At 47.8% G+C, this 13,202-nt stretch overlaps 1 protein-coding gene across 2 annotated transcripts in view; it reads right to left on the bottom strand.

Moving 5' to 3' along the window:
- The window catches only part of PLXNB3 (plexin B3), a 177,495-nt gene extending 165,825 nt beyond the window's left edge, over positions 1-11,670 (bottom strand). Inside the window, exon 1 of one of the 2 annotated variants that reach the window (XM_068248383.1) lies at positions 11,561-11,670. Coding sequence is in view for 1 of the 2 variants with exons in the window: in XM_068248382.1 (XP_068104483.1) it covers positions 10,576-10,638 (63 nt within the window). In the remaining variant the exon portion in view is untranslated. Of the gene's footprint in view, positions 1-10,575; positions 10,644-11,560 lie in introns of those variants that run through there. The other variant, XM_068248382.1, reaches the window with a different exon arrangement.
- Between the last annotated feature and the right edge of the window lie 1,532 nt (positions 11,671-13,202).

Below are 13,202 nucleotides of genomic sequence, written 5' to 3'. Positions count from 1 at the left end.
ATCGCCTCCGGCGGCCAGAAGTAACACGGAAGGCCGCAATGAGCGGCCTTCCGTGTTTCGCTTGCCATGGCGACGAGCGGAGTGACGTCATGGACGTCAGCCGACGTCCTGACGTCAGCCGCCTTCGATCCAGCCCTTAGCGCTGGCCGGAATTTTTTGTTCCGGCTACGCTGGGCTCAGGCGGCTGGGGGGACCCTCTTTCGCCGCTGCATGCGGCGGATCGCCGCACTGCAGCGGCGATCAGGCAGCACACGCGGCTGGCAAAGTGCCGGCTGCGTGTGCTGCTTTTTATTTGAGCCAAATCGGCCCAGCAGGGCCTGAGCGGCAGGCTCCGGCGGTACTGGACGAGCTGAGCTCGTCCAGACCGCTCAGCAGGTTAAAGTGAAACTCCACCTCTGATGAAAGATTAGCAATAACTTCAGTTAGGCCTGGTTCACATTAGCGTTCGCTGTCCGGATCCGCCTGATCGGATCCGGACCGTATACTGTACAAACAGAACGTACGTTCCGCATAGCAATGCAAAGTCTATGCGGACGTACACATGCGTCCGTTCCGTACAGAACGGAGCCAGATCCTTTTCCAACATGCGCTATTTTTCGGGTCCGGTCATCCGGCCCACGCACCCGGACCGGATTCTGACCCGAACATGCAGCCATGCTGGGCAATGAGAAACAGAGGTTTCTCATCACACTGGCAATAGGACCGGATGCTTCCAGCACCGGTCCTATGCCACTTGGGGGGCCCGGACTACACGCCGGTATCCCCCATGCTTGCGGTGCCTTTCTGGCACTGCAATGTATCTAGTTCCGGCTACTTTATTGTAGCCGGAACTGATACATTCCGGATCCGCAACTTGTGCCGCCTTGTGGCCACCGCAGAGACCCGTATGGTCTCTTTGCGGCCCCCGGACCCCTGGACACTTGCGGACTCGAACTTAGAAGTTGCTTATTTTTTAACAATATTAATTCATAAATTTAGTCAGTGTTTGCCAATTGTGAATGGGACCCTGAGCAGTAAAAAAAAGAAACTGGTACTTACCTGGGGCTTTCTCCAGCCCACCGGCGTCCTCCGGGCTCCTCTCCCGGTCCACCCCCCGTCCGAGCCCTGCGCTGCCTGGACTAATCACTTTAGGCAAGAGCAAAGGGCTGGATCGGAGGCGTCTGACGTCCGGACGTCCATGACGCTGCCCTGTTACGCGTCATCATGCCAGCCAGTGTGAAAGTCCTGCGCATGTGCGGTTCAGAGTCAGAAACCACACATGCACAGGACTGTCACACTGGCCAACGATGACACATAGCAGCCAACGTGATGACGAGGAGAGTAAACTTTACTGCAATTTTGAAAAAAACAATTTTGCAGCAATTCTCAGTCAAGTGAACGGGAGATGCTACAAGTGGATTTGAGCCCTGACTTAAAAGGGATACTGTAGGGGGGGGGGGGGTTCGGGGGAAAATGAGTTGAAGTTACCCGGGGCTTCTAATGGCCCCCCACAGACATCCTGTGCCCGCGCAGCCACTCACCGATGCTCCGGCCCCACCTCCAGTTCACTTCTGGAATTTCTGACTTTAAAGTCAGAAAACCACTGCGCCTGCATTGCCGTGTCCTCGCTCCCGCTGATGGCACCAGGAGCATACTGCGCAGACCAAAGACCATACTGGACTTGTGCAATACACTCCTGGTGACATCAGCGGGAGCGAGGATGCAGCTGCGCAGGCGCAGTGGTTTTCAGACTTTAAAGTCTGAAATTCCAGAAGTGAACCGGAGGCGGGGCCGGAGCATCGGTGAGTGGCTGCGTGGGTACAGGATGTCTACAGGATGTCTGCGGGGGGCCATTAGAAGCCCTGGGTAAGTTCAACTCATTTTCCCCCGATCCCAATACAGTATCCCTTTAAGTCTGACTGGATTAGCTGCATGCTTGTTTCAGGTGTGTGATCTACACACTACTGCAGCCAAAGAGATCAGGCAACTGGTATTGTTTAAAAAGAAATAAATATGGCAGCCTCCATATCCCTTCAGGTGTCCTTTACAGGCAATGGAAGGGTATGTTTCCAAAACACTTCTACTAAAAAAAAAAATAAAAAAAAAAAAACCTGTATGATTTGATAAGGCAATATTTGTTATTTCTATAACTTTACTGTATATGCTGGGTTTGCTTTATTAGACTCTAGTTGTTGTTTAGCGAGGCCACAGAGCAGTCTAGCAGTCATCACATAACTATAGGCCTGCTAAAGCTCTAAAGCGATAGCCTGTCAAGATTTCACAGGCCACACTATTGCTATTTCACAGCACAAAGCACACTGAGCCCATTTACTGGCGAGCTCAGCACGAGAAGAACACACAAGCTTTCAGAAGGGCTCTTTTTTGCCAATATATAGCAGGGTACGTTCCTTCAGATGACATATTTGGCCCGCTGTACAGTCAAAAAGGCCGCCGTCCCTCCTCAGGAAAATGAAATACAAGCTCGGCCCTCCCCACTCAATTTATAAACTATTATATTAGGGACAGACATAAAATCTTACTTCAGAGCGCAGAGTCTGTGTTGCGTGGAGACTTAACGAGAATCAGGTGCAGACAATGGGGGTCCAAAACTACCACAGCCAATAAAAGGCATTAACCCCCCTGAAGCCAGCGCCTGCTGAACGAATTGTGTAGTTCTAAACGGCATTCATTGTTTTCAACTCGCTCTATGGAGACATTTTGAAATGCCTGGAAAAGACTACATAGGTAGGAATTTCTATGTGTTCATGTAGGCGTTTTTCAGGTGCTACTTGCAGCGCACTGCGTTTACCTTGACACAGTCAAAGACATCGATCTATCTATCTATGGAGATTTCACTCAAGAACGTTTTTAACGTGGACCTGAACAAATAAAATTCCCCTCTGCTCTAAAAGATAAGCAACAGCATAATAACCTTTAAAGAAAAACATCTTTGTAACATGATACAAATCCTGCAATAAGTCTGCAGTGTGTCTACTTCCTGTTTTCATGGAAGCAGAGCTAGATTCCTGAGCTGACAAAATCAAATTACAACTTGTGCTTAGTCACAGATGAGGTAGAATTAAGCAGACTAAACTCTCTAAATACATACAGTGTGCATTTCTCTATGTTCCTTCTGTCCTGTGCAAGAGTTCAGGCCCACTTTAAAGGGAACCTGAACCGTGTAAAATGATTTAACCACTTGCCGACCAGGGGATTTTTTCACTGATCGGTGCTGCGTGGGCTCTACAGCCCGCAGCACCGATCAGGAGTGCAGCAGGGCAATCAGACTACCCCCTTTTTTCCCCACTAGGGGGATGTCCTGCTGGGGGGGTCTGATCGCCGCCGGCTGCATTTGCTTAGCGGGGGGGGCTCTTCAAAGCCCCCCTCCGCAGCGTTCTCCGCCGTCTCTCCCGCTCCCTCCCTCTCCCTGTGAGCTGCGCAGGACGGATTTCCGTCCTGCGCATTAAAGGATAGGCTTCAGCCAATCAGAGGCCGGGGATCGCCGATCTGCCTTACAGCGCTGCTGCTTTCTTCCCCGCCTGTTTACATTTTGCCAGCGAGCGGCTCGCGGCGATCGGCGGCTCTCCGGCTGTTCACAGAGACACCCTCCGTGAACTGACATGGAAGGCCGCTCGAGCGGCCGTTTCCATGGTAACCCGCAGACGACCAGTTTACGCCAATCGGCGTTAGCTGGTCGTCAAGAGGTTAAAAAATAAACATAACGCACCTGCAAATTAATATTACAGACTTACCTCACTGTCAGTTCCTCTCAGAAGCGCAACATTTTCTTCTAAACAATGATTCCTTCCAGTTCTGACAAGATTTTCCCAGAACTGAAATACCGTAGTTGGTGTCATGTTAGTTATATATCAGCTGCTGTCAGTTATAACTGAAAGGACAACTGATGAGCAAGATAATGGCCATGTTTCCCTATGGCTCAAGTGGGCGATATTACAGTTTAACAGTGTGCTGACCCAGAAGCTGTTACAGGGTCATCACTATTTTCAAAATGAAGGATGGAGAATTCCACTGATGAGTGGACAAACAGGACGCAGGAGAGGAGAAAGTGTGATTAGTAGACTGCATGGGAAGTAAGTATGACTGTGTATGGTTATTCTGACTTGCTTTAAGACAAGCCGTGGGCCACCTTTATTCACACCTAAAAGCACAAAACTTGCGAATAACGCGGAAAAAAAAAATCACTGGACACTGCAATGATTTTTCTGCAATCTCGATTAGCGCTTCTATAGCACTAAACACGATCGCCGGGAGATCGCCTGAAAATGGTGCAGGCTACATGTTTGGGTTTGGCGATTTGCGTTAATCGCCGGCGATTAACGCAAATCGCCCAAGTGAGAACGGGCCCATAGGGTATTATTGCACTAGCGCTTTAAAAAGCGCTAGCGCTTGAGCGTTGCCGAAATCGCCATCAAAACGCTCTAGTGTGAATGGGCCCTTAAGCTGGCCATACACTGGCCCGATTTCCCGCCGATCGACAGCAGATTTGATCACTGGGATTGAATCTGCTGTCAAATAGTTCGCGCTAAACGCACCGGACCGATTGATTTCCTCCTGATATCAATCGGTCCGTCGATTGCGCCGTGCGGGAAATTACCGCCGATCGCCCGCGGGTACGGAGCGCATCGCTTGCGGCGTACGATTCGGGACATTTCGACGCATGTATACATTACCTGAGGCTGGCTCCCGGGCATCCCGTCCGTCACTGCTCCCGTCATGGCACCTCCGGCATCCTCGTATAACTTCCGCTGTCATGCCAGTGACAGCGGAAGTACAACTAGAGGGCGCTCTATTTGAACTTCTGTCAACTTTTGTCACTGGTGTGATAGTATAAGTTATATGCGGATGCCGGAGGTGCCACATGACGGGGACATCACGCCCGGGAGCCAGCCTCAGGTAATGGATGCCGGGGGAGGGGGGAGGGTACAGGCGGCAGCAGCAGCTCAGCAGATTGTGAATCGGTTTCAGGCTGAAATCGATTCACAATCTGTTTGCAGTAAAGGCAGCCATACGATCCCTCTCTGATCAGATTCAATCAGAGAGGGATCTGTCTGTTGGTCGATCTGATGGCAAATCGATTAGTGTATGGCTACCTTTACAGTTGCTAATTTCTCCGCAATGGCTCTGTGCCACTTGGAGGAACTTCCAGGTGGCGCTGGCACAACAAAGACAGGATACAGGGGGGTGGGACCCCAATAATAACGAGCAGAGCCAGGACACTTGTTGATCTAGCCCACCATGGGCTTCATGTAAAATATTTTACTCCGGTTCAGAGGTATTTAACTTCTTGTGATGTGTCAACTAAGGAAATCTTAACTGACCTAAAGAAGTTCAGTGTATCTGACCTGGCGCTTCTGCCCTCTGTAGTCACCTCAGCCAAGTTTCATCTAGCGTGTGTACGGAGCATTACTGAGGTTCTACAGGGCTGGAAAACACTGGAGAAAATGAGCAATTAAAAAGGAAACTTAAGTGAAAATAAACTTACGAGATAATGATTTATATGTGTAGTACAACTAAGAAATAGAACATTAGTAGCACATGATTGTAGCATTGTTAGGAGATAGGAGTCTCATTCTTTCCAGTACAGGAAGAGTTAAGAAACTTCACTTATCTATGCAAACCGACTCCGACCCAACTAAAGGTGGGTACACACGTCAGATAAAAGTCTTTGGAAAATGAAAGATCTGCGCTGGCCCCCCTTTCGGGATCTTCTCTGTGCTGGCCCCCGTTCTGTCATCTTCTTTGTGCTGCCACCTATTTAGGGATCTTCTGTGTGGTGGCCCCTATTCTGGGATTGGGATTGCCTCAGAATCTGGCATCTCCTTTAGGCCACATACACACAACAGACTATAGTCTTTGGAAAGTGAAAGATCACAGAGACCAATTTTACCCCATTCCATGTAGTATGAGAGCCATACCTACACAGTCTATTCTATGGAGCTGAACTCCCCATCAGATAAACATCTTTGCAAGATGCTGCACACATGCAACAGATCAGTGTCTGCAAAAGATCTGTTCCTGCAAAATGCATTCATAGTTATGACATCTGCAGATCCTCATACACACACCTTGTTTAATGGACATTCATCTGCAGATCAGACAATTATCTGCCGATCTGAAGATCCAACCTGGTGGATCTGATCTGCAGATGAATGTATCTTAAACAAGGTGTGTATGAGATCTGCAGATATCAGACTATGAATGCAGTTTGCAGGAACGGATCTTTTGCAGGAACGGATTTTTTGCAGATATTGATCTGTTGCATGTGTACAGCATCTTTGTGTGCAGCATCTTGCAAAGATTTATGTCTGATGAGGAGTTCAGCTCAATAGAATAGACTGTGTAGAGTATGGCTCAGCTTCTGATTGTACAGTGCTATCTACATACTGTGACAGAGGTCACCAGAAAATTGGATAAAGGCTGTATCCCATGAGACCTCAGGTCAGATTCATTGCTGTTTTCCAGGTTGGGAATCTGTGGAGACTCGAAGGCATCCATACATCAGATGAATCTGGAGACCAAACTGTTGCCTGCCCATACACCACAGGCAGATTCCCGATCGATTGCAGCATGAAATGTCTCAGAGATCAGCCTTGTGATGCAGCATCCGGCGCCTCGCCCTCCCCACTGTTGTCCACCTAATGCTGACAAAACTGAGGTCCTCTTTGTCCAAAGCCAACACTCGCCATCAAAACAGCTCTATCCTAAAGCAATTCAGACATAAACAGCTCCAACCTTGTGCGCAGCCTTTCCGTACTAATCGATGGGGAATTGAGTTTCAGAAAACAAAATTTCATCTGTAGTTAAATCTTCCTTCTTTCATCTGAAGAACATCGCAAAGATTAAACATTGATTCCCCCAGAGGATCTTCCAATCCTGGTCCACGCCTTCATCACATCACGGCTGGACTACTGCAATGCCCTTTATGCTGGCCTCCCTAAAAAAGACCTGCGTCGCCTGCAATTAGTGCAGAATGCTGCTGCCAGATTGCTAACAAACCAGCCTCGCCACTGTCACATTACACCGATCCTTCGCTCACTGCACTGGCTACCAGTAGAATGGAGAATACTCTTCAAGATTGGACTGCTGACATTCAAATCCCTGCACAATCTGGGCCCTGGATACATGAAGGACCTGCTGAAGCTGCACCACACCTCTCACAACCTCAGATCAGCAAGTTCTATAAACTTGGTCACTCCCAGAGTGCACCTCAAAAAATCTGGAGACAGAGCCTTCTGTCATGCTGCCCCTACTCTTTGGAACTCCCTGCCACACCCAGTAAAGACAGCACCATCCCTGGAGCTATTCAAATCCAGACTGAAAAGCCACCTGTTCAGCCTGGCATTTCCAGACTTATAAAATTCTTCCTCTGTACCAAGATGGTCGGAGCCATGCTTATGCGCTTTGAGTCCCATGGGAGAAAAGCGCTTTACAAATGTTATTTGTTGTTGTTGATGATGTATGGATGCCTTCGAGTCTCCACAGATTCCCAACCTGGAAAACAGCAATGAATCTGACCTGAGGTCTCATGGGATACAGCCTTTATTCAATTTTCTAGTGACCTCTGTCACAGTATGTAGGTAGCACTGTACAATCAGAAGCTGAGTGCTACAAGTGACAGCTAATTGTGACATGCCTCCTTCAGCACAGCAGAGGTGTAATTAGCAGGCTGCAGTGGCTAGGCCATTAGGGTGCCAGTGTCAGGTCTACAAAGCTGCAACCAAAACATGACTTTGGGGCACATGGATGAATTGCTACAGAACTTAATACTGCAAATCGCAATCGCTAAGAGCTTAGCCATTGCGATTTTACAATGCAATTGAAGAATTGAGTGATTTTACATTAAACCTTCACAGTAAAAAAAAAAAAAAAATGCTGTATTCCACGTGATTGCAATTTTATATGCTTCGCAACGCTGAAGTGGGATCACCCTAATAGGGTTATTTTGTATTAGCGCTTGGCAGATTACTGAATGCCATCCCTTCTCCCAAAACTCAAGTCCCTATGAGAACTGATCAGATGGACTGCTCATTTGTATAGCAACCAGCAAAAAGATTCATCATTCCTATATATTAAGCTGAACATACACCAATAATCGATTATTTTACACCGGACCAATGACCAACACTGCAAATCAATCTTACTGTATGGCTACCTTACCACTGACAACTTTCCCTGTGACTAAATGTGCCCTCCGGAAACAGGACCAGCACAGAGAAGATCCCGAAATCGGGGGCCGCACAAAAAGGTTCCCAGAATCAGGGTTAGCCTAAGGCCACATACACACATCAGACTATTGTCTTTGGAAAATGAAATGGTTAATTTGCATATATTCAGCAGTGGTGCCTGGGAGACATCTCGAGCTCACTCCAACCTGAATTATCGCAAATTCTTTCTGTTTTAGGAAAGCAAACTTTTGTTTTTCTGAAAATGAAAGATCACAGACCAATCTTACCACCCTTCATGTAGTATGAGAGCCATACTCTACACAGTCTTTTCTATGGAGCTGAACTCCACATCAGAAAAAAATCTTTGCAAGATGCTGCACACACAGATGCTGTACAGACACAAAAGATCAGTATCTGCAAAAGATCTGTTCCTGCCAAAAATCCATTCCTGCAAATTGCAATGATAGTCTATGAGATCTGCAGATCATCATACACACATGATTTAACTGACATTCATCTGCAGATCAGATCCACCAGGATGGATTTTCAGATCTGCAGATCTGCAGATGAATGTCAGTTAAATCATGTGTGTATGATGATCTGCAGATCTCATAGACTATCATTGCAATTTGCAGGAATGGATTTTTGGCAGGAACAGATCTTTTGCAGATACTGATCTTTTGTGTCTGTACAGCATCTGTGTGTGCAGCATCTTGCAAAGATTTTTTTCTGATGTGGAGTTCAGCTCCATAGAATAGACTGTGTAGGTATGGCTCTCATACTACATGGAATAAGGTAAGATTGGTATGTGATCTTTCACTTTCCAAAGACTATAGTCTGATGTGTGTATGTGGCCTAAAGGAGATGCCAGATTCTGAGGCAATCCCAATCCCAGAATAGGGGCCACCACACAGAAGATCCCTAAATAGGTGGCAGCACAAAGAAGAGGACAGAACGGGGGCCAGCGCAGAGGAGATCCCGAAAGGGGGGCCAGCGCAGAGGAGATCCCGAAAGGGGGGCCAGCGCAGAGGAGATCCCGAAAGGGGGGCCAGCGCAGAGGAGATCCCGAAAGGGGGGCCAGCGCAGAGGAGATCCCGAAAGGGGGGCCAGCGCAGAGGAGATCCCGAAAGGGGGGCCAGCGTAGAGGAGATCCCGAAAGGGGGGCCAGCGTAGAGGAGATCCCGAAAGGGGGGCCAGCGCAGAGGAGATCCCGAAAGGGGAGCCAGCGCAGAGGAGATCCCGAAAGGGGGGCCAGCGCAGAGGAGATCCCGAAAGGTGGGCCAGCGCAGAGGAGATCCCGAAAGGGGGGCCAGCGCAGAGGAGATCCCGAAAGGGGGGCCAGCGTAGAGGAGATCCCGAAAGGGGGGCCAGCGCAGAGGATTTACCGAAAGGGGAGCCAGCGCAGAGGAGATCCCGAAAGGGGAGCCAGCGCAGAGGAGATCCCAGAACGGGAGCCAGCGCAGAGGAGATCCCAGAACGGGAGCCAGCGCAGAGGAGATCCCAGAACGGGAGCCAGCGCAGAGGAGATCCCAGAACGGGAGCCAGCGCAGAGGAGATCCCAGAACGGGAGCCAGCGCAGAGGAGATCCCAGAACGGGAGCCAGCGCAGAGGAGATCCCAGAACGGGAGCCAGCGCAGAGGAGATCCCAGAACGGGAGCCAGCGCAGAGGAGATCCCAGAACGGGAGCCAGCGCAGAGGAGATCCCAGAACGGGAGCCAGCGCAGAGGAGATCCCAGAACGGGAGCCAGCGCAGAGGAGATCCCAGAACGGGAGCCAGCGCAGAGGAGATCCCAGAACGGGAGCCAGCGCAGAGGAGATCCCAGAACGGGAGCCAGCGCAGAGGAGATCCCAGAACGGGAGCCAGCGCAGAGGAGATCCCAGAACGGGAGCCAGCGCAGAGGAGATCCCAGAACGGGAGCCAGCGCAGAGGAGATCCCAGAACGGGAGCCAGCGCAGAGGAGATCCCAGAACGGGAGCCAGCGCAGAGGAGACATCAAAATAGCGACAGCGCAGAGAAACAGGAGCATAAAATTTGGAGGCAGCGCACATATTACAGTCTGTACATCTACCGGTATTTGCACACCGTGGACATATTTGTATGAATCGAATGATTTCCTTTCCGCACACACTGTTGCTCAGTAAAGACCATCGTCTGAAGTAATCTGCTGGTAAATCAGTCAAAATGCCTGAAAACCATTGCTTATTATTACATTATGCTATTATTAGCCATTTTCACGTGGTAACAGAAATAATAAAAATAGATACACAAATTGTTTTCTGCTTTTGACGCACATTACAGAAGCCGCACATTATTCAAATTTTTTGCTAGATCTTACACTCCAATGTCAACTTGCCTTTTTTGTTGTTTATGAAAGTGCAGCATTGCTTATTCGGCTGCTTTTCAACTCACCTGCATATAAAGCACCGCAAACACAACACCAACACTTCCCAAACAGATGAATAGTAAAAGCATCTTTCTTTTGCATTACTTTTTTTGCGTTTAACAGGATTCTGACACCATGAATATTCAGCCCCTCCCAACTCCCCGGATTAAAGGACAGTTGGATGCGCTGGAAGAATCTGACAGCCCTCAGGCCCTTCCACCAGCTGACATAGGAACAGGAAACCTCAATGTTTATATCAATGGAGAGGGGAAGGGGGATGGGCTGGTGCCACTTATCTTGAGGTGGGAGAAAGTATAAGGTGGTCCCACATGTGAACTATATTGCATGTGCAAGTTTACAACCCTCACCATCAGCAGTAGGTGGGCTTCCTCCGGGCACTCCAGTTTCCTCATCCCAAAAACATACAGATAAATGAATTAGCTTCCCCATAAAATTGTCCCTAAACTATAAAACATACATTACATAATACATAGACATTAGATTGTGAGCCCTTCTGAGGGGCAGTTAAGTGACAAGACAATCTCTGTACTGCGGAAGATGTAATAATAATAATAATAATAATAATAAATAGTTCAGCTGACATCTGCAGAGCCAATAGACTGGTGAAAACAGTCCATGGGCACTACCACTAAGTCACATCCAACAAAAATCACTTTATAAGGTGCCAGCTATGTTGTTTTTAGACCTCCAGCAAGCAGGACAGCAGGAAACTAAAGTTCTTTCAATAAATGAGGACAGGCGAGGGTTGAAGAACAGTGCAAGTTCTACTCAGTATATAGTTTGATCAAGTTTTGACAAGTTGTGCAGGAGGCTTCATCACACAATACAACCCAAGCCCTTCACTCCATGTTAGCACAGATCCTCCCAGCTCCCACCTGCACACACTGCCATAGAGGGACTGCAGGGAAGGGGCTGCAGGTGGAGGGACATCAGATCAGACACATAAGAATTAGTGAGGAACCGAACCCCCATAATGTGAAACGCTCTTACCTGCTTGTGATGCCCCCCCCGTACATGGGGCAGCTCCTGTCCTAGAGAAGCACAGCAGTAACTTCCCAGCAGCGAGTGTTGGAGAGACAACAGGCACTAGCTCAGCAGGAGAGACACAGGGCCAGCCCCCTCCACTCACTCAGCTACACTACTCCTGCTAGCCCAGCCTACTGAGGGAGACCCGGCGCCCTCTGCTGGCCACTAGCATAAAAATGCTCGTGTAGCGTATATGGTCACAGAGAGGGGGTATTATTGTTTCCATGTGATCAGGCTAAGTCTATAAATTTGTTTTCATTCATTATATCCTAGGAATGCACTGTCTCCTGCATGACCTAAATTATGTTCTCTAGTCTGTTATTGGAGAAAGTTAAGAATATAGCACTCAGCCTGATTACTAAAGAAGTGTCAGGCTCATTTGTGTGAGGCAATTTGCGCGCAGCTGGGCCCTTTCACACTTGTGCACTAAACTAGCGCTTTCAGCATTGCTCAAAAGCGCAAGCATTTCAAAAAGCGCTTGTTCAATGTATTGTCTATGGTTCTGTTCTCATCTAAGCGTTTTGCTGAAATGCAAACACGTAGCATGCAGCATTTTCTGAGCGATTCTGGGCGACTGGCGCTTCAATGTTAAGTATTAGCTAATCACTGAAAAAACGCTTTCTATACAGTGAAAAATCGCTTGGAAAGAGCTCATAAAAAAAAGCTGGAAAACGTCAGAAAATCGATTGCCCTTAGCGATTTTAGGTGTGAATGGTGCCTGAGAGTTTTTGGCAGCGTTTTGGGATCTCCTACAATCGCAGACAATTCCCCAAAATGTTTTGCCAATGAAAGTGTGTGTGTGTGTGTGTGGGGGGGGACACAGAATTTTGAGCGTGTTTGCGCTCAATACAAAGTTTATAAGCGCTGCATAAATCACTTATCAAAGCAATTATGCAGTGCTTTGGGGGCAGAGCGATTACCTATAAATAAAACTTTATTAATATTATTATTATTTAGTACTTATATAGCACCAACATCTTATGCAGTGCTGTACATACTGTATATTGTATATAGTGTCTTGTCACTTAAAGCGGATCCGAGATGAAAAACTAACTATAACAAGTAACTTGTCTATATATCTTATCTAAAGTTTCGATAGTTTACACAGCAAATATAGCTGCAAACAGCTTTAACAGAAAATGAATATTTCTTCCTATGATACAATGACAGCAGCCATGTTGTTTGTAAACATTACACAGAGGCAGGCTTATCTGTATCTTGATCACTAAGCCTGTGAAAAAAACCTAATCCCCCCTCCTCCCCTCTGCCTCTGAAATCAATGGCTAGTAACACCTCCTCCTCCTCCTGCCCAGACTGAGCTCCCATAAACCCTTGCTACTGCCAAGGCTATCTGAAAACCTGTGGGCGTGGTTTATTTAGTGTATAGGGAATTAGAGTATTTAAAAAAAAAAAAGTATTTGGCTTGAGGAATACCCTGATTCAAAACAATAGGAAAGGAACACAATTATGCAATGAGTAAAAGTTCGCCTCGGATCCACTTTAACTGTCCCTCAGAGGGGCTCACAATCTAATCCATACCATAGTGTTATGTCTATGTGTGTATCATGTAGTGTATGTATCATAGTCTAGGGCCAATTTAGGGGAA

The sequence above is a fragment of the Hyperolius riggenbachi genome, chromosome 8, assembly GCF_040937935.1.
Source record: "Hyperolius riggenbachi isolate aHypRig1 chromosome 8, aHypRig1.pri, whole genome shotgun sequence".
In the NCBI taxonomy this organism is placed as follows: domain Eukaryota; kingdom Metazoa; phylum Chordata; class Amphibia; order Anura; family Hyperoliidae; genus Hyperolius; species Hyperolius riggenbachi.
Note: the sequence above shows the minus strand (reverse complement) of the source record. Positions and strands in the feature narration are given on the sequence as shown.